The 27,377-nt window shown below is 48.2% G+C and overlaps 11 protein-coding genes across 11 annotated transcripts; 4 read left to right on the top strand and 7 right to left on the bottom strand.

The window, feature by feature from the left end:
• Positions 1–2,558: 2,558 nt before the first annotated feature.
• BDR25DRAFT_230255 (uncharacterized protein) lies at positions 2,559–2,726 on the bottom strand (the record flags this gene model as incomplete). Its single annotated transcript, XM_033685333.1, has 1 exon — positions 2,559–2,726. A coding segment is annotated over one exon (168 nt), but the record flags the coding sequence as incomplete, so codon positions are not given.
• An 805-nt stretch (positions 2,727–3,531) lies between these two features.
• Positions 3,532–4,992, top strand: BDR25DRAFT_344013 (uncharacterized protein; the record flags this gene model as incomplete). The annotated part of the gene is made up of 1 exon (XM_033693890.1): positions 3,532–4,992. One exon carries the CDS (start codon positions 3,532–3,534, stop codon positions 4,990–4,992), a length of 1,461 nt encoding a protein of 486 aa, XP_033545571.1.
• Positions 4,993–6,848: 1,856 nt separating this feature from the next.
• Positions 6,849–8,664, top strand: BDR25DRAFT_344012 (MFS general substrate transporter; the record flags this gene model as incomplete). Its single annotated transcript, XM_033693889.1, has 2 exons — positions 6,849–7,474; positions 7,558–8,664. The coding sequence occupies exons 1-2, from the start codon at positions 6,902–6,904 to the stop codon at positions 8,662–8,664; spliced, it is 1,680 nt and encodes a 559-aa protein (XP_033545570.1). The 5' UTR covers positions 6,849–6,901.
• Positions 8,665–8,827: 163 nt separating this feature from the next.
• On the bottom strand, positions 8,828–10,040 carry BDR25DRAFT_315716 (uncharacterized protein; the record flags this gene model as incomplete). Its single annotated transcript, XM_033691546.1, has 3 exons — positions 8,828–9,381; positions 9,435–9,518; positions 9,566–10,040. 3 exons carry the CDS (start codon positions 10,038–10,040, stop codon positions 8,828–8,830), a joined length of 1,113 nt encoding a protein of 370 aa, XP_033545569.1.
• Positions 10,041–10,821: 781 nt separating this feature from the next.
• On the bottom strand, positions 10,822–11,926 carry BDR25DRAFT_315715 (uncharacterized protein; the record flags this gene model as incomplete). Its single annotated transcript, XM_033691545.1, has 2 exons — positions 10,822–11,218; positions 11,283–11,926. 2 exons carry the CDS (start codon positions 11,924–11,926, stop codon positions 10,822–10,824), a joined length of 1,041 nt encoding a protein of 346 aa, XP_033545568.1.
• A 325-nt stretch (positions 11,927–12,251) lies between these two features.
• BDR25DRAFT_264570 (uncharacterized protein) lies at positions 12,252–15,572 on the top strand. The gene is made up of 3 exons (XM_033686875.1): positions 12,252–14,942; positions 15,014–15,373; positions 15,425–15,572. Exons 1-3 carry the CDS (start codon positions 12,299–12,301, stop codon positions 15,460–15,462), a joined length of 3,042 nt encoding a protein of 1,013 aa, XP_033545567.1. The 5' UTR covers positions 12,252–12,298; the 3' UTR covers positions 15,463–15,572.
• A 148-nt stretch (positions 15,573–15,720) lies between these two features.
• BDR25DRAFT_372556 (uncharacterized protein) lies at positions 15,721–16,495 on the bottom strand (the record flags this gene model as incomplete). The annotated part of the gene is made up of 3 exons (XM_033697234.1): positions 16,029–16,495; positions 15,826–15,902; positions 15,721–15,770 (listed from the first exon to the last, which is right to left on the bottom strand). Exons 1-3 carry the CDS (start codon positions 16,226–16,228, stop codon positions 15,721–15,723), a joined length of 327 nt encoding a protein of 108 aa, XP_033545566.1. The 5' UTR covers positions 16,229–16,495.
• Positions 16,315–17,789, bottom strand: BDR25DRAFT_357090 (uncharacterized protein; the record flags this gene model as incomplete). The annotated part of the gene is made up of 9 exons (XM_033695760.1): positions 16,315–16,442; positions 16,482–16,669; positions 16,718–16,904; positions 16,943–17,109; positions 17,152–17,186; positions 17,230–17,378; positions 17,407–17,523; positions 17,558–17,582; positions 17,649–17,789. The coding sequence occupies 9 exons, from the start codon at positions 17,787–17,789 to the stop codon at positions 16,315–16,317; spliced, it is 1,137 nt and encodes a 378-aa protein (XP_033545565.1).
• A 313-nt stretch (positions 17,790–18,102) lies between these two features.
• On the top strand, positions 18,103–19,874 carry BDR25DRAFT_335157 (heme-dependent catalase; the record flags this gene model as incomplete). Its single annotated transcript, XM_033692984.1, has 8 exons — positions 18,103–18,133; positions 18,343–18,478; positions 18,528–18,756; positions 18,898–18,951; positions 19,038–19,256; positions 19,288–19,524; positions 19,620–19,684; positions 19,718–19,874. The coding sequence occupies 8 exons, from the start codon at positions 18,103–18,105 to the stop codon at positions 19,872–19,874; spliced, it is 1,128 nt and encodes a 375-aa protein (XP_033545564.1).
• A 1,946-nt stretch (positions 19,875–21,820) lies between these two features.
• BDR25DRAFT_264564 (uncharacterized protein) lies at positions 21,821–24,801 on the bottom strand (the record flags this gene model as incomplete). The annotated part of the gene is made up of 4 exons (XM_033686874.1): positions 21,821–23,158; positions 23,222–24,078; positions 24,133–24,519; positions 24,573–24,801. The coding sequence occupies 4 exons, from the start codon at positions 24,799–24,801 to the stop codon at positions 21,869–21,871; spliced, it is 2,763 nt and encodes a 920-aa protein (XP_033545563.1). The 3' UTR covers positions 21,821–21,868.
• A 594-nt stretch (positions 24,802–25,395) lies between these two features.
• Positions 25,396–26,739, bottom strand: BDR25DRAFT_289567 (beta-lactamase/transpeptidase-like protein; the record flags this gene model as incomplete). Its single annotated transcript, XM_033688462.1, has 3 exons — positions 25,396–25,817; positions 25,873–26,298; positions 26,352–26,739. 3 exons carry the CDS (start codon positions 26,737–26,739, stop codon positions 25,396–25,398), a joined length of 1,236 nt encoding a protein of 411 aa, XP_033545562.1.
• Positions 26,740–27,377: the final 638 nt, after the last annotated feature.

Below are 27,377 nucleotides of genomic sequence, written 5' to 3'. Positions count from 1 at the left end.
ATAACTACTTTTTTTTAAAGCTTAGTTAAATTTTTTAATTTAAGCTAGCATTCTACTTATAAAGGCTGTCTAGTGTGTTAATTACTTAGTGTTATATAAAAGACATTATAAATAGCTATAGTATGTAAGGCCGGATGTCCCAGAACGGGCCAGTATGGCCTCACCTGACCTGTTTGGAGGTCGTATGACCTGTGCTTCGTATATAAGCATGAATCCTGACAAGCGAAGCTTGGCAGCGATTCGTCTCTCTTACAATACACTCCTATCTTTCTCCGAAAGCTTGCTCTCAGTGCTATCCGTGCTACTTACCATCCCATCTTTACATAGTATATTATAAAAAAAGTTTTAAGTCTTATTTAAAAGCTTAAAAAGTAAGCTATATTTAATGTTCTTTAAAAGATTTAATCTAGTGTTGTTGTTAAAGCATTATGTAGATAGGTAGAGTTTAGTAGGGGCTTGGCAAAAGTGGCTAGCTAACCTGTGTGGCCGGCCAACCTGTTAGGTACGTTACGCTAAATATGCAAAAATTAGGGCCTTTCTTAGCGCTGCCCTTTAGAATTTCTCCCACCTGCTAAAATTAAGTTACAAATTAAAATTTAAACAGAATCTACTAACTGTATATTAATAAAAGCCTAATAGAATTTTCCTAGGTAAGTTAAAGCTTCTAGTTTATATAGGGGAGTGTATACTAATCTTTTAAAGAGCAACAACGCGTTAGGTGGCAATTGTTACGAATCAGAAGCAATGGCTGCAGTAACCAAGCAGATTTCGCTGGAAGCATGCAAACGCTTGAAGGGCTGGCATGATGGGAACACGACGATGCGCAGGGCAGCTTATGTCACAGGTCATGTCACGGGTCACGTGACAAGAAACGGTCGAAGCTGAAAGAGCAGACACAGCCTTGATTAGTGCCAAGGCGACGACCGGAAACTTGGCAGCAACCAAGCTGAGGAATGAAGGGATATATAAGGACCATAGATCTCCTAGTTAGATTGTCTCTTCGTAGTTATCTTTGAATCATCACTGGATTCCCCAGATTGTCTCAACCTCTGTACGATTGTTCAAAGCACCTACAGTGACATTCTCACACGCCACTGGCTAGCACAGAATAATACGTTGTCTACCTACCTCCACCCTCCTCCTCAGACTAGTTCCTAAACTAGCTTCCCCTATCGCAGACATCCGAGCAAAAGGTTAGTAAAAGAAAATAGGAAAGCAAGAGAGGACACAACAGCAATATATTACGTCTATAGCATCTCTAGCCTCCCTAGTTAGCTCTAACTACCATAGTATATCAAACTAAGTACGTAAAAGCTTAATGATTACATTTATATAAACATCTATAAGTCTGTTCCGTAAGGACAGAGCTCTGTACCACTGCGCCAATACAACCAAAAGGTGCGAATAATCAACCAACAGTTGATTCTGCGTACAGAATAGTATATATACCTGTCACGCGTAAGGAATATCTCGGCCTTACATCTTCTACCTAGGTAGTCTAGAATTACTATTACTAACTATAAAAGCTACTCTTTCTATGTAGTTAAAAATGTAAAAGATAATCTAAAAAGCGATAGCACTGTCTGTTAACTACCTACTATAAAGTGTAACGATTCGCTTGAATCGTTCCATTCAAAGTTACCTGGCGAACCTTATATCCGAAGGTTCCTCGTATCTGCTCCGACCCTGCTCCGACCCTGCCCTGACCCTGCCCTGCCCCTTGCTGTACCCCTATTCCCCCAAGTATTTAGTCGTACCTCTTCCCTTAGCTAGCTCGGTAGTTTTCTGATATCCTTCGTACAAGGCCTATAGGTGTCAATGGCATTCCCAGGTTTCTGAGTCCCCACGCACTCCCATATGCCTCTGAGTGGATTCATACCGCATTCGGATCCGTTGTCTTGCCTGTGCCGTTACATAAAGCTTAGAAGTCTTTCTAAGATTAGTAACAAAGATAGAGAAGCTCTGTTTAAGGAGTTAGTCTACAGTAGATAGAGATACTAGAATAAATATATTAGCTATAAATAGAGAGAGGCATATATATTTTATAATCTAATATTTCCTGTTTCCTTAAAGATTATAGATAAAGCAGGTGTATACTACAGCTCTTCTTACTTAGCTGGAATAAAGAGCGTTAAAGAATTTATTAATATATTAGGAATTTTATTAAAATTTAGCTATCCTATATAGTTTTAGGAAAGAAAAAAAGCACCCAAGGAACACTAAAAAAATCCCTAAATTTTTGCCTAGAATAGATAAGCTTAACCTAATCAACACTCTGCTATCAGAACATAAGTACAAGAAGGTATCTCTCTAGCTATCCTATTGCTTAAGAAATTTCTTAACAGTTTGCTTCCTCATGTTCTGTGGTGCGCCTTAAAGAAGAAATCACAAACAATAAATTCAGCTATTACAGTGATTTCATCTAAGCTAATTCATTGTATTGTTCGACCTATAATTATATTAGCTGTATACGTTCCTCTGCCAGCAATACCGCTGCTTAGTGCAAATATGACTACCGCAATAACTGCTGCCTAGCGACGATCAAATATGTCGTATAATTAAGCGAACCCTGACTGAAAAACTGTCTGCGTAAGAACGACATGGCTTGCGATTCCAACATATTTGTCTCCTAAAGTGAGGTTTGTCGATATTCCTAGAAGAGCAATTGCCATAATGGAGCCATCAAGCGAAGACGTGAATGATATTAGGTATAAGGAGGCAATAACGGGCTAGAATTCAAATCCTTCAGGGCCTTCCATTTCTAGAACGACTGGAGACGAAGGATGCTCTTCAGCATTCTTCTCAATGACGTCTTTCGACATCTTCATTAGTGCTGACAAACAGAGAAGAGAACTAAGAGAGAAATGACATTTATTCCTCAGCTCCGAGGAGAGGAGAGGCATTATTACCTTCCTCTATCACATTTTTATCTCAGAGTTGAATATGAGGCAGCAGGTTGTAGCCCTGTAGCCGCGCCACATCGACTTAATCATAGTCTCAGACAATTCGTAACCACGCCACCAGCAAGCATGAAAAGAAATTAAATAGGGAGCTGGGGAGAATGTATAAGACCCTAATCACATGGCTGGGATTTCTGACCTTTAAAGGAACCGTGATTAAATTTAAGAACGTGAAAGGTTTGCCATGCATTTAAGACTTGCCGTCAGACTACCGTATACATAACAGGTTAGTCTTTCCATGTTAGTTTCTTTTGATTCTAGAATCATGGGCAGCTTCCTCGGATCTTGAATTGTATTACATGGTAAGATCTAGGTAACGTACTAAATTATTTGTCTCAGTCGGCTTTCAGCCTGGTGCGGAGATGCGGAGAGGCGGAGATTGCCGTGATTCGGAATCAAATGACCGAATTAGGAAACAAGCCAGCACTGACTCGCCTACGCCACAATTGTTAGGAATCATGTCAGCACAGAAAGAGTCGCCTCCTAGTGTATAACAGCTCGCGTCCCCAGCCCGATATCAGTTATCTGGAGCTTGCCTTTTTCCCCAATTTCAGGGTATAGATAAGATAATATGCCACCCACCACTTTCGCCCGCGACCGTGTCGCTGATCCGGATGTTAAGTATGCTTATGTAGCAACGGAAAGGTTGGAAAGCGCAGATGTAGACAGGCATGCACATTCGGATGGAGAAACACCTTTGAAATTAAACGCGCACCCGCTGTCGCAGCCTCAAAGATACCGACATGGAACATGGAACGCTTTAAGCAACGCTTCAAATACAGCCCATGGAGATCAAGCAACTACTGCTCAAATGATTCGTGCGAGGATCACCGCAACCGCGTCGAAGAATTCCGCTCTGCTGGTTACGTTACGAGATACGAGTGATGCTCCGGCCGCGTTGACGCAAAAAAGAGTACATATTTCTATCTTGAGGGATGAGTTGAAACGGCAGGAAGAGGTGATAGTAGAAATCGAGCAGAGGCTTTTGGAGCTCCAAGAGCAAAGAGGAGGGACTGGAGGGGGTATGGTTCTTAGGCAGATGCTACAAAATCTGCTGAGACTACTGCGGATAAAAAATTTGAGAGATAAAAGGGAGGAATGTTTGGAAGAAACTAAAATGACCGAGGGAAGAAGTTTAGAAGAAAAGATGTACTACGAAGTGTTGGGCCAGAAGAGCCGGAGTGAGATGCGGAAATCGGAACTTTTACAACAGATAGAAGTTTCAGAGAAAGAGGCGAAAGAAGTAGAAACTGAAGCAGAGAAACATGAGAAAGCACACGAGGATCTTGATGCACTTTACGCGGATCTTTTTGACGGACCTACGCCTGGCTTTCCTACAGAAGACGCTGCTGAAAGTGCGAATCACCACTCCCGAGAATTCCACGAGGAAATGAAAGGCATAGTTCTTACGAGAAGGAAAGCAATACGGTTTATCGAGCAAGCAAGTCGAAACTGGAAGAATGCGGGGGTGTATTTGAAAGATGCGAGAATGCAGGCGGAGCGGAGTGTATTTCTGCGCTTGAGCGATGTCAAAAGCGATTTGGCGAATTTCGACCACTACAGAGCGATCACGGGCATTGGTTTGGAGAAGGCGATGCTGGCTCTCGCGCCTATACAGCAGGAGATATATGAGTTGGCTAAGAGGATGGAAGATATCGTGAAAAGAGTTAGGATTGAGAAGGCCGAAGCTTTGAGAGCCGAGAAGCGGGAGTTGTTGGAGGTAATTTCATCTGCGCGAGAACACTGGACAGCTGGGAACGAGATGCTAGGCCAGCTACTGGCCGCAGCGAAAGGGGAGGAGAAGATAGCTAGAGCGGGTGTCCGGGATTCCGCGCACGACTTGGATGAGAGAAGGAGTGCGCTGCAGGAGGTTAGACAGAAAGCTTTTGAACAAGTGGCGGGATTTGGGGTTGCACCCCCAGCATATCATAATTGCTGCTCGCGAGCGGAGGGCTACGAACAGGAGTGTGATGTGGTTTTGGAGGTCGAGGTGGATGAAGAGAGGGAATTGATGGGTAGCGTGGAACAATAATAGATGTTATAGATCCCTCCAATATAAACGTAGAAGAACAATGAGCACATTTTACTGTTGCGTCTTAAAATAGACTCTGTCATACTATGTTGGATGCGTGGGCAGACAGGAAGTTTCGTTGCTGAAGATGACAAAGGCCGATGGATGCTGAGTAATGAGGTGCAAGGTATGAAAAGTTGCCGAGGCTTGCCCAATTAGGATTAGGAACTTTTGCCGGATTTAGTTTCACTAGATGAGACCATATCATAACGTTGTGCTGTCAACAGCGCCCCTAGGAGCAATCGGAAGTCCTGTGGTTAGAGGAGGGCTAGCCTAGCAAGATTAACGATGGTGTTTTATTATCCTACCCCATGATTGCCTGCTATAGGTCATGTAGCCACTTCCATCGATTCAGCTAGCAAAAATATCTTTATGAAAGCGATGTGCGCTATAATGCAGCTCAGGGCTTCCAACGGGCCGTACTACGGTGCGTACAAAGTGAACCGTAACGGCCACGTCTTCAGTACGAACGTGTCGAGTTCGTGGGCCGTACCGTACATTTAATAATGCCCTAGGTACAGTACGTAGCGCGGATTATATTACCCTTTTAGAGAGTTTGTATGACAAGCAGTAGGTTCTATAGGGAGCGTCTAGGAGTTTTCTAGGGCTCTAATTAGCTAAAAGTTTTATCAGGACAACATTACAAGGAAATTACACACTGTTAAAGGCGTAGGCTTATAGCATAGATTTTGCGCTTTTAAAGAAGTAGAGTATGGTAATGTGCCTCTAGCCCTGCTATTAGTGTTATAAGCAAGGCTCTTAAGGTGCTGCAAAGGTCGTAGATAGCTACAACTATATTATTTAGCACCTACTAAGAGACTATAAGGTTAACTTTACTGTTAATTTCTTTACTATCCTAGCTAGTAGTTGCTGTAAGAGGTGTTTTCGTATAGCTAGTTATATAGTAACTAATAATTACGGCTATTAAACTCTAGAAGAACTATCTATAGTATAAAGTAGTAAGCAAAAAGCTTCTAGACCTATTTACTTTTATTACTAAAAAAATAGTTACTTTATAGTTAATTAAACTTAATACAGCATCATTAAAGACTAACAACCTTAGCTATTTTAACTAGAGTACAGTGGACTTTAATTAAATTGTACTACTTGTACAGATTAGGTGAGCTGTACTAGTTACAATACGTACACTTGCCTCTTCTCTTCCCTGTTGTACAAACGTACACAAAATCTCACCCGTACAGGCCTCAAAATCGCGTAATCGTACAGTACTACGCCTCGTTAGAAGCGGTGAATTTAGGCCTGTATTTTAGCAGCACTTAGATCTCATCCGGCTTTCCATCTTTTCCAAGAAAAGGTGGGCTTACATTCAAATAACATCATGTACCGGTACAGAGTCCCGGATAGCTTTTCTATCGAACACAACTCATCTAGCGCTGGGAGGTTGTCTGCTATAGGAACCTGTTCTCAGAACCTTTCATTGAAAGATTTTTACAATCGAGAATCAGCCTGGTACGTATATATCATATTATGCAAAATTTCTGTCACAACTCAAAGACGACTGAATACAAGCGCTCTCGCATTTCACCCTGGCCTACCATCCTTTCCCCTTCGGAATTAGTCTCTTAAGCATTTGGATGAATGCATTCAACAAATATAATCCACCATTGTGACCATCCTTCGCAGAAATCTACTAACTAAGCTGCGTTCAGACTGACTGATGTGATGTCTGTGAACAAGTCTGTGCGGTGGACGCGGAGCGGATGGTGGGCGGAGGGTCGGAGAGTGTCGGCCTTATAACGCGCCTATCCCTTTTCGAAAATATTAGTTGTGGAACAAGACAAGACAAGACCATTCTTATTTTGACGAGTCTATAGTCGAGATTATTATTACCATTTCTTTAACCGCTTCTATGGCTTCTATCTCTCCCAAGCCAGACGTCGTACAGCCTCTACCAAACACAACAGCGGAAGGTGAGAAACAGGATCCTCCGACCTTCAAACGCAATCTTAGATTCTGGAGTATCATCTTCGCTCTCTGTACAACTGCCATCCTCTCTGCCCTCGAAGGCACGGTAGTCTCCACCGCCTTACCAACCATAATCCAGCATCTTGGCGGTGGGTCCCTCTACCTTTGGGCTGTGAACGGATACTTTCTAGCCAGCACTGTTGTTCAACCTCTCTATGGTCAAACCGCTAATATCTTTGGTCGCCGCTACCTGCTGATCTTCGCCGTCGCAGTGTTCGTGCTGGGTAGTGGAATCAGTGGCGGTGCGACGAGTATGCAAATGTTGATTGCAGGGCGCGTGATTCAGGGGGTGGGAGGAGGTGGTTTGCAGATGTTACCTTATCTAATCGTGAGTGATATTGTGCCGTTGAGGGAGAGGGGTTCGTACATGGCGATTATCTTCCTCGCCGTTACGGTGGGGAATGGTATCGGCCCCTTTTTGGGGGGTGTTATTGTGCAGGGAGCGTCTTGGAGATGGGTATGTTATGTGTTTCCTTCCCGCTTACTGAGTTGTCATTCCTTAGATAGCCGATCCCGATGTAATCGCTGACGGAATTTTAGGTGTTTTACCTCAATCTCCCAGTCGGCGGCGCCGTCCTCGTCCTCGTCTACTTCTTCCTCCATGTAACCTTCAAACGCGAACCCATCGGCACCAAACTGCGCCGCATTGACTATCTCGGAAACCTCATCTTCATCGCCTCCACCATCTCCATCCTCCTCGCCCTCACAAACGGCGGCGTCGTACATCCCTGGTCTTCATGGCGAACGCTCGTGCCCCTCGCCCTAGGAATTACCGGTTTCACCGCCTTCCTCATCTACCAACGCTATCCCACCGAACCTAGCATGCCACCCCGCCTCTTTGGAAATCGGACCAGCATGACCGCCTTCATTCTGACATTCCTCCACTCCCTGCTTACGTTCTGGACCATCTACTTCCTCCCCATATACTTCCAAGCCGTCCTCGAATCCTCACCCTCTCGCTCGGGCGTACAACTCCTACCAACCGTCCTCATCCTCATCCCCTTCGCCGCCATATCCGGCCGTATGCTCGCCAAAACGGGGAAATATAAACTCTTGCACTTCTTCGGTTTCAGTGTCATGACGCTGGGCTTCGGCCTCTTTACCTTACTACACGCATCCTCGCGAACCTCCGCATGGGTATGTTTCCAAGCCATCGAAGCTGCGGGTTCCGGTATCGCAGTCTCAGTGCTCCTGCCGGCAATCCAGGCACCGCTGTCTCAAGCCGATGTCGCGACTGCAACGGGCACGTTTGCATTTATCCGGAGTTTTGGTGTGGTGTGGGCGGTTACTGTGCCAGCGACAATTTTCAATCAGCGCCTTGGGTATCTTGCTAATGCACGGGTTTCGGATGAAGGGGTGCGGGCGCTGTTAGTTGGGGGTGGCGGGTACGAACATGCTACCAAAGCGTTTGTAGGGAGCTTGAAAGGGATAGTGCGTGAGGAGGTGGTAGGGGTCTATACAGATACTTTGAAATTGATTTGGCAGGTTGCAATTGGGATTGCGGGGTTTGGGGTTTTGCTTGTGGGATTGGAAAAACAGATCGAATTGCAGAAGGAATTGGAGAGTGAGTTTGGCGTCAAGGAAAAAGGGGGGGGTGAGGTGAGCCATGAGAAGGACCAGGATAAGGTGGGGGAAGTCAGTACTTAGCCATCTTTGAGTTTGAAGAGTTGAACAAGGAGCTGCGGTGGCTGCTGTTAAAACTAGGCCTGAAGTCTGACTAAATGCGAACAAGTTCCTTCATTCGGAGCCATTTACCCAGCTAAGCGCTAGCAAGTAAGGCCCGTGCAGATAGATTGCCTCTCTAGAGACTCTACTTGCCTCCCTTGGTTTCCTCACACCCATCTGCTTTCATCCACGGTCGATTCTCCCACGGCGTCCATCCTCCACACCTGGGGGTCTTCCTCCCTTTCGGATAAACCGTCTGCTCCACCTTAATCGTCTTAGTCACCGTCTTCGTGGCTCTTTTAGCACACGTGAACTTCGTTATCGTTCGGGTTGGCGTGATCGTTGTGGTTGCTTTCGCGCTTACAATACTTACAAACACCGATCCAGTAATCGTACGCGTTGTGGTAGTCGATGTCAAAGATTCTTCCGTCGCAGTCGACGTGCTAGTTGAAGTTACAAGCAGGACCGTGGGAAGTGTTGTGGGAGTTACAGCGCCGCAGTTTGGCGGTTCGTAGAATGCATCACCGCCGGGTGCTTGGCGGGGAGAAAGCACATTGCGGGGAGAGCGGTAGTGTGAGTTTTGCTTCGATGGAATGCATGTTACGGTTTTGGTGGATTTGATGATAATCTGGGTGTATACTGTTTGAGGGAGAGGAGTAATAGTAATGGATTTGGTTGTAGTTGCTCTCGGCATGTAAACTTAGTTAACAGTAAGTATAGGGAAGGCTGTGACGGAGGCTACTGTGACTGACCTGTCTTTGTACCTTTGAAGGAAGTCACAAACGCAGTCGGGGTAATGGTTGATGTTTCCTCAACCGTGAGTGTAGAGGTCGTTGCTAGCAATGATCAGTCAACTTTCTACACGTCTACTAAGAAAGCTCACTCGTCATCTCCAAAGCTACACTAGGGATAGTGATAGTTTCGGTAGAGTAAAATACGCTTGAAATAAAGGTCTGCCTCCAGGATGGAAACGCTGAGTATCCGTTACTTCCACTGGTGGCGTCGACCCCAAACGTCGCTACAGCCCCATCCTTCAGTGCCGAAACCGGGAAGTCATAATGAAATGTCAATGTCGTCGACACCCCAGAAACAGCCACAGTATATGTCTCACGAGCTGTTGCAACTCCGGCAACCCCATCTGTATTAGTAGTGGTGAGTCTCATACTCCAGGTACCGCGATTGTCGCACGCTGGGGGAGGTACAGCGAAGAGAACAAGATTCTGAGCATCATTCGGGTCGTTGCTGCATGTTCCTCCCCTCGAAATAAATGGCGGGAAGGTGCCTCCGAGGCAAAAAGCTCCAGCTAGAGGAGAAATGCAAAGGAATCCCAGAGTGACGGATGTGCGTTGCCAACCCATCTTGATAGCGGTCTGCTGAAGTAGGTGGTTCTATTGAATGGGATTTGAATAAAGGTTTTCCATCCACCTCTTTACAACTAAATCGAAGCTCTTCCGCAGGGGATGCTCTACTAATCACATTCGAGAAAGACCGCAACACCACTAAAACAACACATTTTTCTATCCCCGGCCAGCTGTTCAAGAGAGTAGCAAAAGTCAGGCAGCCTCAAAACTCAAGAAGCCAGCCAAGACGTACGCGACGACGAGTTGAGCAAAAGAGGGATCCGGGGGATACTACATTGGGAGTATTACGAGCTTATAAATCTGAACCCTAAATAGAAACCATGTCGAGTTGGTAGGGATCACCGTTGGAAGACGAGCGACAGCGCTCTGGACCACGAAATACGAGGCTGATGCTTGGCGCACAGATTTCAACGCTCTTTGTAGACGTAGGAGAAGCATTTCAGTTTCTTCGCATATCGAAGGGGACTGAGTTGGGCTAGTAATGCGAGAGCGGTGAGCTTCCCTTTCGTGCGATTCGACGCAAATAGTAGTCCTAGTTGTGGAGATGAGGAGTAATATATTGTGCGTAGTAGAAGTTGCAAAGATTCTTGCAAGGAAATTGCTTCAGCTTGGAATTCCGGTGTCTATTACCCAAAACTTGCGACACCAGGACAGTAGACAAGACTTTGGTTGAGGAAAAGGAGAGCACCGAAACTATCGCGATGGGCTCGGGGTACTGATTCTAAGCAATCCAAGGAGAGCGCGAGTAGGCAAACATACGTCTTGGTGTCTCAAATAATCAGCTTTGCTTCGGATGAAAGGTGCCGTAGACCTGCATGGCGCCTTCAATGCACTGCACCAACCCAAATAGGAGCGTAAGGCCCAGCACCATGATGGCGACCCAAAAGGTGTACCATTGCACTCCATTTCGCCTGTCATACCACCATTGAGAAATATGACGTGGTGTTGCCTCGTCAAAGATCTGCTTCAATATAACTAGTCGGTCATGCCAAAATACGAAGTGTTCGATTTGACGGTCGTCAGTTTTGAGGTGTCCACACTGTATCAATTGCGGATCGAGCAAGAAGGGTGGGGGAAGCTGGCGAAACCACTTTCTCGTATGGGGATCGGATTGTGGGAATAGAAGAGCGAGGGTGCGGAGGGTTTCATCTGCCAAGCCGTCTGGCATGATTGTACTGGGCAAGTTAGTTTCAACAGCAAACCGGGGGGGGGTGTGGTTTCGTGACCTCTGAGACGTACCTTCGGGACTGACACTTCAAGAATGAAGCGTGGTGGAAAATGTACACCTTGGTGTCGTCATCGGTCAATCGCAGATGATCTATCAGATTATCCGTTGGGATGAGTTCTACGCCAGCTATCCGGCCCAGGTTGCAAGCGTTGAAGACACGTTCTAGCTTCACCCGATCGTGGCCCAACGCGGGAGGCGTACCAAAGTACGACTTGAGGTAGTCTTTTAGACGCCCCTTATCCCAGCGAAGTTGTCGTCGTCCGGAGAAGCCATACTGGAGATTTCCAAAGTCGATCATCAACAAGAGGCGGGCGGCGAGGTCAATCGAACTGTCGAGAAGGTCGCCCTCGTTTAGATAGGTTCGCGAGAGCTTAGAGCGCAGTGAGTCCCGAATGTCGTCTCGTGACTCGTGATCTCTTAGCAGTGCGACGATGTCGAGGATGTCCTGGTGCGTCCGAGCAGTGACATGCCTACCTCCATCATGGAGAGCATGCTCGCATTCCTTGAAGTAGAAGCTCCAGTACGCTTCGAGGTCGATACCATCCAAGCTGCGGCGGTGAAGAATTGGAACAGGCCCCCAGAAAGAGTCGATGATGGTATTTTGAGTCGATGAATGAAGTGGGGTTTCCAGTAAGCCAGTTGTGAGGAACGCCATGACGGCTGACATTTGTTCGCTAGCCACAGCAGCCACACCTGGGTGGGGGAGTTGTTTCTGAACTTTTGAGGGACAAACTGTTTCCGCACAACCAATCCATACCCTTTCATCAGCATGCATTTATTGTTGCTGAATGCACACACCACTTATGATCAGATATTTCCAGTGTCCATCCTAATGTCCATCCAATCCGGGTTTCGGTCATACGCGGATGCATCCTGCACGGTGACGCGTCCTCAGCAGTTCAGCCGCACCGCCACAGGTGAGCAAGAATGAACTGTTGCAGTGGTGTTTACCACTATTGCATATTACATCCCCTTTGCCCTCCACAGCGAAGGCTTTGAGTTTGCGTCCTCAAATATCTCTGGGTTGATGTCTACATCCCTTCTTTCCCCCCTCACGAAGGCGAACACCGAGGCCATGAACGCGCTGGCAAGAATCCGACGAAGCAGAACCGATCGGAGTACTGCAAAAAGAAGAAGCACAGCCCAACTCTGCTGGCCAAACCCGCAGGTCTCAGTTGGCCGCTTCATCGTGAAAATTGGACGAGAGAGCTGTTGGGAGGCAATCGGGCCTGCACGAACTGCCTTTCTGACTCTGGGTCCTGAAATCAAAACCTATCTCGACAATTACAGCGAACCACTTCCAAGTTGGGTTACTTGGTCAATTTACATGGTTGGAGGTGCGCCGGAAACTGCATCACCAGTCATCATTTTCTGTTGCGAAGAAGCCACCCACCGCAGGGAGGTGAGGAACACCATTCGGGAAAGTCGGCTCCTCGACGCTTACCCAGGCATTGCACTCAAACATCTACCACGAGCTCCTGACTACAATCAACTTGTTCAGCTAGCCTTGCAGATGGATAGCAGCGAGTGCTTCATCGAAGGTCCCCGTGAAAATGTCGGCTCTCAGCCCCTGATCTTTTCTGCATCCCACTACGTTGGTCCTGGATCCCAGTTGCTGGTCCGAGGCTGCGAGACCTCAACAGTTCAGAAAGCGACGTTGGGTGGTATTTTGCGGGTCTCCGAAAAGTACTATTGCATGACCGCTGCACACGTTTTTGAACAAAGCCCCAATTCACCCACGCCAACTGGAGAGGCTGAAACTGAACTATGCTTCTCCGACAGTGATATGGATGATGACCTCGAGGGTGAGAATGTTGAAATGACCAGCAGAGGCAGTCTCAGCCCTAGGCCTTCTATGTCCGTCGATGAATGGGAATCAATATCGCTGCCTTCTACTAGATCCTCGAGTATGTCTTCGCAAAACCCTATTGCGCTAGACATTAATTCCCAACCTCAAACGCAAACAGGATCGACTCCCGAGTGGGTCGAAGAGTCTCTCCACCTCTCCACGCCAGATCAATACCTCAATTTTTCTCCACCTTCATCCATTGGCAATGTGGCACTATCATCTATCGATGGTCAGCACCCAGAGCTTGATTACGCTTTGCTAGATATACCTATAGGATTTGTCTCTAGACTGAATGCTTTTGAACCCGTTTTGGCCGCTGACAACACGGATTGTCCTCCGTCGAGCCCGGACAGCACAGGGGTCTTTGCTGTCACCGCTTCGGCCGGTTACCTCCAAGGGTGGATGTCAGGGACACCTTCTTACATGAGGCTTCCAAATGCGAGGAGCTACCAGGAGGTATATTCAGTTCAACTCAATGGTCCTCTTGACAAGGGAGATTGTGGTTCGTGGGTCGTTGACCGGGAATCTGGAACCTTTCGCGGGCACATCGTGGCCGGTTCACCTGGTTCCGGCACAGCATACATCATTCCCTCCCATAAAATATTCGATGATATTGAAAAGAGATTAATGCATCGACCAGTAGTTGTTTCTGGAACCGAGCAAGCCGAGAGGTCCGTACCAGTAGCATCTTCAGACCCGTTTACGTTAGACCTTGCTTCATTTCATCCACGGCGTCTCTCAGGCATCCCGGAACATAATTTACCTGAGCGAGATGAGCTACCTGAATATTCTGAATCTTCAGGGCCGACGGCTAGGAACCGTACTTGGCCCTCAGACGAGAGTACATTTGAAGATGAGCAAGGTCCAGCCGGAAATTCGACATCAGGGTCACAGTCCCTTTCCAAATCATTAGTACAATCTCAAGTTGGTGCAAGGGGAGCAGCAAGGCCACTGAGCGGCAAGGAAGCCATGCGATCAGATAAGGGAGGACTCGATATCGCCGCGGCAAAAGACCTCACAATACGTTTTCGGAAAATTTTAAGCTCTAAACGCATGGACGAACTTTCCGCATCCAAAGCCCACTCTGCCCTGACGCATCCCGGCGCAAGTAACTCGAGCGTCGACGACCCTCCTCTACCACCTTCCTACTCATCTCTTAGGAATGTTCCTCTAATTCCCGCACCACCCCGGGACTCGAGGTCCATCAAGTTCAGGAATATGTTAGTCACGCTCTCCAGCATGCCAACAAAATGGGAAAATCCTGGGCTTTTAGATGAAGCACTGCGCTCAGTCCCACTAGATGCTATATATTCCCAGGCAGAAGAGGAATCCCAGCTTCTCCAAGCGGAAGCAGAGAGCCTAGGTCCGGACCTGAAGCCTGCATGGGGCTACCAAGACTGTGTGGCCCGAGCGATGCTCCGCTGGTTCAAACGAAGCTTCTTCACCTGGGTCAACAACCCAACATGTACCAACTGCATGAGTCCTACAACTGCGTGGGGCATGGCGAATCCGACCCCTGAGGAACAAGTCTGTGGCGCCCTTGAAGTTGAACTGTATCGATGTACGAATGCTGGATGTGAAAAGTATGAACGATTTCCGCGGTATAAGGATGCATTTGTTCTATTACAGACCCGTAGAGGACGAGTTGGTGAGTGGGGTAACTGCTTTGGCATGCTATGTCGTTCAGTAGGATGTAGAGTGCGTTGGGTTTGGAGTTCTGAAGACCACATCTGGGTCGAGGTGTTCTCCACTCACAGAAACCGGTGGATACATGTTGACCCGTGCGAGGAAGCATGGGATAAACCTCGCTTGTACACTGAAGGTAAGCTAGAACCGCCCTGATGGCCATATCCTGTCCCAGTTATCTCTCAAGAATTCGATTAACGTCCTTAGTATGGGGCAAGAAAATAGCCTATTGTATCGCATTTTCTATCGACGGTGCCACCGACGTAACACGACGCTATGTTCAGTCTCCGGCATGGGCTGCTGAACGTACTCGCTGTTCTGAACAGGAGCTCCTGCACATCATGGACGAAATTAAACTCCTACGAAGGGAGAAAATCAGCAAAGAAGACAGATTCGGTCTAGCAGGTGAAGACATGAAAGAAGCGAGAGAGTTGAGGGGTTACGTCATCAGAAGTCTTGTGGCACAACTGCTCCAGCTATCGCCACGACATCTGCTAGAAGGAGCGGCCCAGGATGTGGATGCGGAAGAGAACAAGGCTCAGAACAAGTCTACGTCTATAGAGACTGGTATTTGAACCCTAGCCGGTCGTTTTGCACTGCCTCGCTAACTAATTGTAGAAGTGCCTCATTGGGTCCAGGCCAGGCGGACACCATAAGTCAGCCATCTCACAGTCTCACAGTGGAAATTTGGGCACTTCAATTACGAGCGAAATGTTTAGGCGCTACATAAAGTGTAGTGACTGTAGATAGTTGCGCAAGATACCCCATCAATTCTCCCTTTAATAAGTGGAAAACCCCAACTCACCCAACATTCCATATCTCTGAGCGACTACAGAGTTCCAATTTTTTTCCACTAATGACCGTTATCCCCATCCAAATCCTGACTGCTGTTGCCAGGTCAGTCCGACGAACCCTTAACAGCCAGCGTGCGCGCAAGGACAGTGTGAACACATTGGCACACAAGCTATGCCCAGTCAGCTTAGTCTCTCCTCACCCACAAGAAACAGGAATATACTTACTCCCACAGCAACCAGTCCTCGCAGCCCTAACCCAGCAATTTCCAGAAGAACATCCACTGCTCATGTGGAGCCAATACCTATTTCACGTTAGCATCAGCATCATTCCCCAATCTTCCAACTTGATGTCCACCCTGGCCCCCACCCTCCACCGCACCGGCTCTCCAACAAAACGACCCCTTCCATACAAAAAGAATAATACTTACGGATCTCCACCCACTACTTCTCCCTCGCAATAACAATCAACATTACAGGTTCCACCCGGAGCCATATGTTTCATATCATCGCATGCGCGAGATGGACAGGAGCGCGCGACGATGGTGTCGCTGCCGGTTAGGGAGCAGGATTTTGCTAGAGCAGTGGTAGAGAGAGCGAGAGCTATGGAGAGGATAGAGGGGAGATGCATGGTGAGTTGGGTGGGCTTGGTGCTTGAAGGGGGATGGGATATGGGCCGTGGTGAAGAACTGAGCTGAATTGAAAAGTTGAGGTGGTTTATATCGATACCCTGCTTGGGAGGGGGGTAGTTTTTTGGTAGTGCCGAGAACACCGGTCAACGAAACAGGCATCAAGGGGGATTGAAATCGTATTTAGGACCTGGGCGGTCTCGTATGGTCTACCAACTTACCCCCGATACAATCTCTCTTTCCAAATCCTTGGACCAGCCTGAGCAATCATAAAGCCGACGGATATTGTTGCCAACCCCGGGGTATGAGAGCTGGCTATCGGCTTCCACAAAACAGGCGTCAGGAGGCAGAGGTATCGTATTGAATACCTGGGCAGATGCGCATCGTTTTCGTATGCTCTACCGCCTCGCTCGAGATGGCCGTCAACTCCGCCCTCTCTCGTTCTCGTCTCCGTTACCTGACCCGCCCAAGAAATCATGCAGTCAGGTTACATTGCTGCCAATCCCATGGTATCAGGCTGGCTATTGACTTCCATTCTCGTCAGATTTTCCATTGTATTCAGCTCTTTGTTATCTCTCTGGACTTGGGTTTGAGTTTGGTTGGCTGAAAGAAGACGCGACAAATTTCTCGGAACGCCGATGTTGGCTGTTGTATGCTGGAGCCGGGAATTTAATGTGTCTATGCCGCGGGAGTGGTATCCAAGAGACACCCAGGACAACGGAGGGATGTGTTAGGGTTACAGACCGCATGAAGGATGAACTTCCGACATGTCAACAATTGGGGAGATTTTGAGATACGTACGCATTCATCTACTCCACATCTCCCGTGACTAGGTATCTTATCGTACGTACGATCCGGATTGAGGTAATCGAATCCAAGGGTTCTAGTCTTCTTAGCCTCTCCAAACCCTCTCACTTATCCTGACAACCCGAAGTCCGCAGTTGACAAAGGGGAATAGGTCTGCACACCATCTCGGTGTTCAAGTTAATTAGAGTCAGGCCACCTTCCCGTACATATGTAACCTAAGAAATATCTCATGCTGGAAGCTCAAGAACTGTTTCCCCGGCGCAATATTTCTCCCTCCTAGCGAATCTAGTGTCGCAGCGGTTATGAAGCTTACGTTGCCGAGGGGTATTGGAGAGAATAGGGTGGCTAGGGCCGAGACGTGATGCAGTGTGACTAGTTTTATATTGCTGTTGGGGTGAAAAATGATTTGAAGGTGTTGACCCCGCATGAATGCCGAGAGCGCGGCTTTCAATATCTAATGGGGATTTGGAAAGGTAGCTAAGGGTAGAATCTAGAAATGATCCGGGTCGACAGGGACTCCTCACATACGACGGACCCAAATATCCAGAACTAGGCAAAGAATCCTCTTCTAATGAAATCTCGAGCTATAAAAGCTCAAGTAATGTCTGCTGACACGATGTTAGTCACCATCCGCGTTCCACGAATTACACTGCTAGTACTTCCCATCCCGATACATCTCCGCCCCGAATTCCCTTTGCACCCGATCCGAACCATCTCCGCTAAGCTTCCCTTAATAACCGACTCCTTCCCGAACATCTTCCCTCATTGACCTCTAAACTAAAACATATCACCACGCATATCCTGCCACTGTGCGCCCTAATTCTATGTTACTGAGCGCTCAAACCTCTCCCTTTACCTTCAAATTAGGGTTTAACGTGCTTTCCGATGCTTCCGAAAGCTGCTTACCTTGCTTCAGAACGCTTTGCGAGGAGTTTAATTGGATGTACCCAGCTTATTCACCTTCAATAGGCGGGAGGATGTAGATATGATAGGGCACTGTAGATGACTTCATATTGGTGAAATACACTGGCGTGAGCAAGAGCAGAGGGCATAAAATGGGACGGGGCTGATGATCAGGGAGGGACAGGACAAGTTAAAGGGTAACGGATATCTTAGACGAAGCAGAATTATTGTATTGTCAACATGTCTGCTGTGTGGTGTCTCGACGAACATTTGTTCTTGATGAAATGCTGACAAGGCTCTCCTAGGCAAATGAAGAAACTGTTTACACCCTTGCCGAAGGTTCGACCTTAATCCCTATCTTTTGGTGTACCGTATCCCGCCTGCGTGTTTACTGATCTGTTGGTAGGCCTTCCTGTCGACGATCCTACTACTGCCACGGTTCTTCGTGGATCTAAAGTCCGGGGTGGAGGTCTTGCTCTGCTGGAAGACATCCAGTTGATCGAGACGTTGGCCCACTTCCCTCGGGAAAGAATTCCAGAGAGGTATGCATCCGTCTCTTTTGTATCAACAATTCTGTTCTAGAAGTAGCAGAACGGTTCACGCAAAAGCCGCAGGTGCATGGGGCGAATTTGAAGTCACGCATGACATCACCTCCACCACCTCCCTCAACACCATCGGCAAGAAGACGAAAGTTCTAATGCGCATCTCCACCGCTGCAGGCGAGAAAGGCTCATCAGATACTGTGCGCGATGCCCGGGGATGGGCAATGAAGTTCTTCGCCGAGGAAGGAAATTATGACATCGTTGGAAACGACTTGCCCGTTTTCTTCATCCGCGATCCCATCAAGTTCCCTTCCCTTGATCGATCTCACAAACGCCACCCTTAAACCAACGTCCCTAATTCTTCCATATTCTAAGACTTCCACAATAACAACCAAGAAGGCGTCCACGCACTCATACAGCTCTTCGGCCCCCGCGGCGTTCCTGCATCCCTTCGTCACATTGCTGGCTACGGCGTGCACACATACAAATACGAAAACCCGAAGACGGCACCTTCGAATACGTGAAAATTCACTTCCAGCCCGACGCCGGGATAACCTAGCTGAAAGAGGGAGACGCCATCCGTCCCGCAGGTGAAGAACCCGACTACCACGTCAAAGACTTGTATAACGCAATTGAACGCGGCGATTACCCTTCCTGGACCATTTATCTCCAAATAATGAATCCCAAAGAAGCAGAAACCTACCGCTGGAATATATTCGATTCAGCCAAGATCTGGCCGCACAAGGATTTTCCGCTTGTTCTAGTTTGGAAACCTTACGTTGAATAATAACCCGGATAATTACTTCCAGGATGTCGAACAAGCCGCTTTATCGCCTTCGACCATGGTGCCTGGAATCGGGCTGTCGACGGATATTATGCTGCAGGCGAGGATGTTTAGTTGTCCGGATGCGGCGAGGTATCGCGTTGGGCCGAATTATCAGCAGTTACCGTGTAATCGGGCGAAGTATGTGTATTCGCCATATCAGCGTGACGGACCTGTGCGGATTGAGGGGAACTACGGTGGAGATCCTGATTATGGTAAGTCTGTCTGCCCATGGATCCCAAGCTCAATCTGAGATTCAGCGTAAACCGACAAGCCCATCATACTGACACGGTGCAAGTGCGATCCTCATTCCGTAAGACCCGCACAGGCCCCGTCGACGTCTCCCACGATAAGTGGGTCGGCCAAGTCTCGGCCTGGACGTCGTAAGTCACAGACAAGGACTTTGAGCAGGGAAGGATGCTGTGGAAGTTCTTCCTCGAGGAAGGAGAAGATAAGACATTCATCCACAATCTTACCGAGCATCTAAAGAAGGCATTACCAGAAGCTCAGATGGAAACTATTAATAAGCCAATTCTTTCCCCCTTCCTCCTTCGTATGTATTCGTCCTGCTAATGCAAATAGCGTAGAAATGTTCGTGAAGGTTAACCAGGAGATTGGAAACCGTATCTAACAGACGCTGGAAGAGAAAGAGCAATATAATGTTCCCCCCTCTAGGTATAAGCTACTATTCCCTCCAAGTATATTCGAACGCATGTGATCTACTCAATAGTAGCGCTTTACTTCTAGACTTGTATGCTGGCTCGAAAGTACTAGGTCATATAGTCACAAGCTTGTCATAAAAAAGCGAAGGGCTACTGATTATATGAAGATTTTCTGTCTAATCTTGCTTGGAAGGTTAACTCAATTAGCCCCGACTCAGGCCTAATAAAATTACACATGAGTTACTCTGCACAGACGCTGATTCAGTTATCCTCGCCGTGTCCGAGCTGAGTGGATCTATGCTGGATATTTAGCCGTCCAGAAAGGCGGTGAAGAGATCGCGTATTGGGTTTGGAAATTAATGGACTTCTCGCAGAAGATTTCGTGTTGTTTAGTCGTATCTGGGTGCCTTTCTATCGCTGTATCTAGAGGCGCCATTAGGTAGATAATAGTCACCTCGTGACGCTACCAGGTATCGCATACTATAAGGTTAGATCAACTAGCATGAACTGAATGTGGCGGGACTGGTAGGCAAGGGCGTCGAGCCACTAGGGCCATGACTTGCGGGAGTTCGAATACAAATTTATCCGATTTGTAAGCAAAGGAATAATGTGTGGGGATATCGGAGGTGAGAATTTATCGGCCTGTTTGCTCTGTACATGATACGATCGTACTCGCCGATGCCTATCCTGACGACCAACGCGATTTTGCCTCGAGTAGTCCGGTGGAGCCATAGGCTGTCCTTTAATGCTCTAACATATCGTTGATAGCAAGGGCAACTCTATGAATTAGTGAGCTAGTAATTTATACAGTGGACACAACGATTTCCACATGGTATCTCGATCATTTGTACTGCCCGCTCCTCAAGGTTAGCGTCCAGCTGATGTGGAAGCTCGCTGAAGAGATCTAGTAGTTGCCCCTTGTCGTGGGTGGTATCTATTGAACCATAAGTTTGCCTGCAGATCAGTAATAGATCATCGGTGGTGTCAAATTACGGTCGGGGCACCCGCTGGAACTCTCTGTCTGTGTTCTCGTAGGATAGTGTACCCCCTGCTCATATTGTAATTCTAATAGGTTGGGGGTGGTTCTTGCGTTGAAGAACATGGCTCAAAGGGAAGTATGAAGAGGAGCTCACTTGTTAGGAGAATAAGGGAGCATTGTACCCAGATGGTGTGGGCGGGCGGTGATATACGCCTCAGAATCGGGGTGATACTCCTAACGCTGCTCGCTTCGTGTACGCAGCAACGCCTCAGATTACGAGGGAGAATTGTTTCCTAACAATTTAGGTGACAACGATGTGCGCTCTAGTGTTGGGTCGATACTCAGTGTACGCCGCAATGCCTGGTACCAGAGGCGGTGATTCTAATCTGCTGATTCTGTATGCTGTTAGTGATGATCATCTCCAGGTAACTTCAACCATTCGCCGTTGCCAAACTTCGAATCTCCCAAACACCATCAAACCCAAATCTTTTTAAAAGCCCGTGGCTACACGCCCCGCGATGAGGTATTTCAACCGAACAACACCACCTCCAGCTCTTTTCCACGTTCACCGCAGAAAGGCGCCCCATTGGACAGGATTAATACTCGTTCACGTGTCGGGAAATGAACGACTGAGAGAAGGCGGCGAACGAGAAGGCCCAGTTTGCCAAACCAGACTCGAATGTTGACAGCTAGCCTTGGAATTGTGAGAATGACGGGTGATGACGATCGTGTGAGAATGTTACCATCTCGGGCTTCCAAGGTTCCTCGGCGCTCCGAGAGATGGTATATTAGCTTACCCATTTTTGTTTAGCGTGAAATCGCGTCTTTCCCCACCATCGCCCCATCTCAACTCAATCTCTCATCACTCATATCTCAACTCAGAATCAACATGTTGAAACATTAACCAAGTACATTTTCCTTACCCATTAGATGCATTCAACCTCAAACGCCCCATTCATTTCCTCGAACCCCTCCCATAACTCCGCTTCCAGAAACGAGCTCATTTCATTCACTTTCTCTTCGGCACCCTTTCGCCTCTGTCTCAAAGCATCTCCTAAAATCTTAGCTGCTGAAAGTGCCATGTCAGACTTCCTCCCTAGGTACCACAACGCTTTAACACAGTCGTCCGCTCTCCGGAATGCGTCTTCTTGATACCTTGCGCTGCATATGTCTGACGCCGATGATTCTTCTGCCTCTAGCAAGACCACACCAGCTTTTGCAAACGCCCGAATCAGGACAGCCGTCCAAGGCTCAGTTAGAAGTGCCCCTTGGTTTACAGCAAAATGGAACTCGCGAGAATTGGGGAACGATGCATCCTCCCGAGGGCATGCACACCCTGCCAGGTCTGAAAGAGCATGGCAGTTTGTTTCCCGGAACCCTGCTACAAAGTTCGTCGAAATTCGCTCCGTACGCCTCGACTCAAGACTCATCTCCGAGCTATCGATAATTTCCACGAGATCAGCTAACAAAAGCGTTGCAAGATGCCAATGACCCGTCAAACAGATGTACCATGACTGCACTCTTGTCGGGAGACTATCATGTTTATCAATACAGTCTCGGATGAACGGAGCATACATCTTGCCCCAGTGTTCATATACTTGCAAGGCTGCGGCAATGGCTCTCTCAATCCTTTCACCTCGGACATTGCGGGAAAGCAGCGTCTGGATGCGTGTCACCTTTCGGAAAAGGAGAACTTTGACTGGTGCCGCATCGCACAGTAACGACGACGCTTGCTCATAGGAACATGGCCACCGGACCGGGTTCGCTTGGAGGCGTTTGCGCTGCCGAGCGAACAGGTAATCATCCCATAGACTTTCTGTTTTCGGTTCCGAAACGCTGCCTGTATGTGACGAAAGATTCCCATTTGTGGTATCGTTTTGAACGGGCCTTGGTTCGTTCGAATAGATATCGCTATCTTCATCCGACACCACAAGGGGTCGCTTGTGCATGGCAGACGACAGGGTATCGAACATAATGCCCAACCAGAACAAGAGGTCCACCGTAGCCCGATCCGCGGCGTCTAGCCGATTCGGCGATGAACTGCTTTGGTTCCCACACCGAGAAGTTGCTATCTTCGGATACGCGGTTCTGTTCATACTTCCGGACATTGCCATTCTCGATCTTAAGGAGTGTATCAATCGAAGGCCTTGCTCAAGGTGAATTGGAGGACCTTCTCCATCGATTGTCAGGTTCAGTTTGGAGAGCAAGTCTTCACACTCGCCCACATCGCTGTCTTCCGCCTGACATGAAGCCCCCTTGGGTATCCCTTCAACATTTACGGTATCTGGGGACGATGGAGCATTCGAATCGTTGGCAGCTGGCTTCAATGTCGAATCACCGTCTTGGGTCATGTCGATAGGCTTTTGTGTCAAGGAGAATACGATCTGCGCAAGCACAACCCTAAAGGACTCTATCTCTGCCGCATTCTGCAGTGCAAGCCTTGCTTCATGCCACGCTGATATTTGAAGTGCTCGGTCAAAGTCCTGGTTGGTCGAAGAATTTTCATCCGAGTTGAATACTCCTCCCATCTTATCCGAGCCATCACTGTGGAAAGGATATTTGGCCTTACTTCGTTGGCTTGATTGGGCCCATTGAGTAGCGAAGGAGAATATGACCGAGTTTATGGCTTTGGATGCAGCCTTATCTTCGGTAAACGTCAGATTTCGCCCACGAATTCCAGATGCCAGTCGATCCAATTTGAATACCCGATGATAGATGCGATTCCAATCTGGTCCCGAGTCACCGGCTAAGGATACATCCGAATCTTTACTGTATGGGCATGTCCTTTCGGTTAACCAGCACGATAAAGCATTCTCAAAACTATCATGATAGATCTTGAGGAGTCCTTCTGTCAAAAAGGCGTTGTTGGCTGACGAAATAAATTGGTTAGCAAGCGACATCGATGGGAACAACATGCCGCTAGCCGTGCTCGTGCTCGACGAACTTCGCCGTCTTCTCTTCCGTGGTACCCTTATCACCGCTTCGCACGATTTTGAGACATTGTTACGATTTGCCGTGACACTGGAATCGTCCGTCGAGGGACTTGTACTATCTGGGCTTTCGCGGGTCCCTTCCGACAGTGACTCGATTGAGGAGCCTTGCCCGGAATCGCGATCAAGTGACGTTTCGTCGTCGTCTTCTAAAACATCGGGTAGCTGGCCCATGCCGTTGCGCAACGCCGATCCGACACCGTTGCATGTGTCGTGGGTAGATCCAAAAGGGAATGGCGATATCAAAGCCATATCAAACGACGGGATGCCACCAGGAAAGTCTGCGAACGTAGTCTGTGCGAATTCACAAGGCACGATTGTACTGGCTGGAAGGAGGTCCCCACCATTTGCGAAAGTTGTCCCCGACAGAGCGGATGGATGCGGGGCCACTTCAGCTAGCAGTTGACCTGCTGTTTCCGTACGACTCTGAGAATTGTTCGAAGAGCCACTCTTTCGTCGCCTCTTCGCTGGAGGAGCGCTTGATTGCGGCGTTGCTTGCGACACTCGCTGCGATCGTAGCCACTCAAACGTGCACGTCTTTTTTGTCTTCTCGCAGTTGCTGCAGGCAGCCAAAGGACCGAAAACGTCTGCAGAGTCAACTATCATTTCGTCGAAGGACATGGATAGTTGGGGAACATACCACTATAATGAAAGACTGTTGGGTTGCCTCCAGAGGATCCATTCGTGTCTAGCAGAGTGTCTTCTAGGATGGCCGCGTCGCACGCCCGTTTACCTTTCCGACACTGGTCGCAACACCGATTCTGCTTGCGACTCGTCTTTGATGATTTCGCGATGCTCCCTGGAGCAGGAGAAGGTGTAGTCCACGCATAATCGAGAAACGACCTTGGTTGCACGTCGACGAAATTCATAGCTGCGATTCGGGATCCAGTGTCAGAATTAGGATAAAGGATGAGACTGTCTAACAGAGGAGTCCAGGTGGCACCGAAGCTGATATGCACACCCCGCACGTGTTGGCTGGCTCCACATTGCTTGATGGGTCCACCTTGGAAATGCGGGGAAGGCTGGCCCATCACCATGCAAATCGGGCCTAAACCTTGTCGCACCCCCGGAATCCGAGAAGGAGGATGTCAGCCTTCAACGCCTCGTTGTGTTTAAGAACCTTCTTGTGCGGACGAACCGAACTACTTCGACAGCTTTGCACGTTAGCCGTGCGGGGAGTGTCGACATCATCCTTGGAAATCGGACATTACTCCTACAAAATTTAGTCAATCCTCTCGTCCGTGCCGGCGCTCGACATGATGTGGACACATTAGGCAATTTCTCTCGCACCGACCACGGAACATGGACAGGTGGATTTGATTCGTTAGATATCTTGCTGAAATTGAGGACGGCATCAGCTGGATGCTTGTTTCTACAGTAATCAGATCCATGTCACGATTCCTTGAAAGAGCAACGATGAAACTGACTATCTCGACGCAAGAAACACAAAACACGGACGCCGTTTAACCTGAACTAAGGGCTTTGTAGATTTGTGTCTCGATGTCGAACCAGAGCCCTAGGACCTTCGCATCCGCGAAAGGTAGGATCTGGCTACAGACCAACCCACCAATGCCATTCTCTCGATCGCACCACCACCAACAATTGGGCAAACCTGCCCAAAATCCTGTACCTTTAGACCTACCCGTTATACCCCCGTTGCTGAGCATGAACGTTAGTCCCCACCCCTGGGGCGGGTTCCCTGGCACGGGATATATCTCGGGAATTGGATTCGTCAGATCAGGTTTCGCGTCCGGAATGCCTTGACGGGCAAAGTTGGGAAAGTCAGGAATCTGGTTACGGAACATTTCGTTCACGGTAGACCTTTGGAGCAACTGAACGCCTGTGCGTGGGGAGGTCCCATCGTTAAGAAGAGTGGCGATAATCTCTGTGGGAGGTCAGAGCCGTGGGCAGGTAGGTAATTCTCATTCAAAGTGACTTACGACAGTAGTCTTGTGGCCTCGCAAAGCATCCTGCACCACCGCTGTTCAGGACACTCGAAACTTCGGCAGCTCCTACCACCAACGGCTTTCGCAAGAGGTGGTCTCGCGCTATCAGGAACCCATCATGCTTTCTGAAATGCATGTGCGCAAGACGCTGTCGCATGGACTCGTTGGGGAACATGGAGATGTTGTCTAGACCCAGAGGATTGAAGATATTCTGATGAATGTACTCATTGAGCGAGAGCCCGGTCGCACGTTCCAGTGCAATCCCCGCCCAGTCAATGTTGACACCATACTCCCAGTTCTCTCCCGGCTGGTGTACGAGTGGTTGCGTGATGTCATTGAGGCTTCCAGAGAACTCATCGAAGCCGATCGGGTGGCTATAATCGCGGAGCTTAGAATTAAAGAACGTGTAGCCGAAGCCAGCTGCCTTCATTGTCAGAGTTAAGAATATTGTGGCTAACAGGGAAAGAGAGTACCAGTGTGGGTCAGCAGCATTCTAAGTGTTATCTTCCTCTTTTTCTCTACCAATTTACCGTCGTCTTGAAGGACTTTAATTTCCTTCAATTCCGGACAGAGCTTCTCTAATTGATCTCCATCGTCCAACTCGAGGATTCCCTTCTCCACGAGCTGCATACAAGCGACCCCAGCAACCATTTTGGTGCAGGACGCGATCCAGAAGATGTTATCAAGTGTCATCGGCTCGGAGCTCTTGCACCCTCGTTTACCGCTAGCGTACGCGAAAAGTTCTTCACCATTTTTGTCGACGACTACGACACTGGCACCTGGAATACCAGACTGCGAGTCTGCACATGCAGCGTCAACAGTCTGCTGGAGGCTTTTCTTCGTTTCGGCCGAAAGAGGCATTTCGTAAAGCAGGGAAGAAAAAATTGGGGATCACAAAATTTGAATGAAATTGAATTCTTCGCATTGATTCCATTTTTCGCGCGAGCGGACCTGTATGCATTGAATTTAACTCGGAAGCTTGAAGCTCCCCAAGCTGGACAGCTTCCGGATACCCACGTCAGTTTCGTCGGAACCCTGAGCTTACCCCTCCGCAAGCTGCATCAGCAGGTCTCCTTTTGTCTTAAAGGATCTTCAATGTGCGGTTCCTGGTGCGGCGCTCCAAGGATTGGCTAACAAGCGGATCCGCACTTTTGCGAAAAGTGCGGGGGAAAATGCCGAGCTTACCCCTACTTCTGGGGTACTTCGTTTTGGGATTGCACGTGAGCTCTTGGCGTTTCCACTATTTTCTTGCTGTTTTGGGCTGATACCACACAAGCCAGGTGTTGGGCTTCCCACGTCCGCGGTAGAGCCTCGAGGTAAACTAGGATCTATTATATGCAAAAATCGGGGCATTTCTTGGCACTGCCATCCGGAATTTTTCCCCCCTACTAAAATTGTATGTGAGATCGAAATTTCAACAGGATCCACTATATATTAATAAAAACCTAATAGAACCGCCCTAGGTGAGTTAAAGCTTTTAGTTTGCATAGAGGAGCGCG

This window comes from Lindgomyces ingoldianus (genome assembly GCF_010093535.1).
Source record: "Lindgomyces ingoldianus strain ATCC 200398 unplaced genomic scaffold BDR25scaffold_23, whole genome shotgun sequence".
Taxonomy (NCBI): domain Eukaryota; kingdom Fungi; phylum Ascomycota; class Dothideomycetes; order Pleosporales; family Lindgomycetaceae; genus Lindgomyces; species Lindgomyces ingoldianus.
The sequence above is the reverse complement of the archived record's forward strand: the minus strand, read 5'-3'. Positions and strand labels throughout refer to the sequence as shown.

Excerpts from the sequence above, each read along its gene's own strand:
- BDR25DRAFT_264570 (XM_033686875.1), top strand. The coding sequence starts at position 12,299 with ATGTCTACATCCCTTCTTTCCCCCCTCACGAAGGCGAACACCGAGGCC. Across the intron at positions 14,943-15,013 it reads ACCTCGCTTGTACACTGAAG|TATGGGGCAAGAAAATAGCC; the intron begins GTAAGCTAGAAC and ends TAACGTCCTTAG. Across the intron at positions 15,374-15,424 it reads GTCTACGTCTATAGAGACTG|AAGTGCCTCATTGGGTCCAG; the intron begins GTATTTGAACCC and ends AACTAATTGTAG.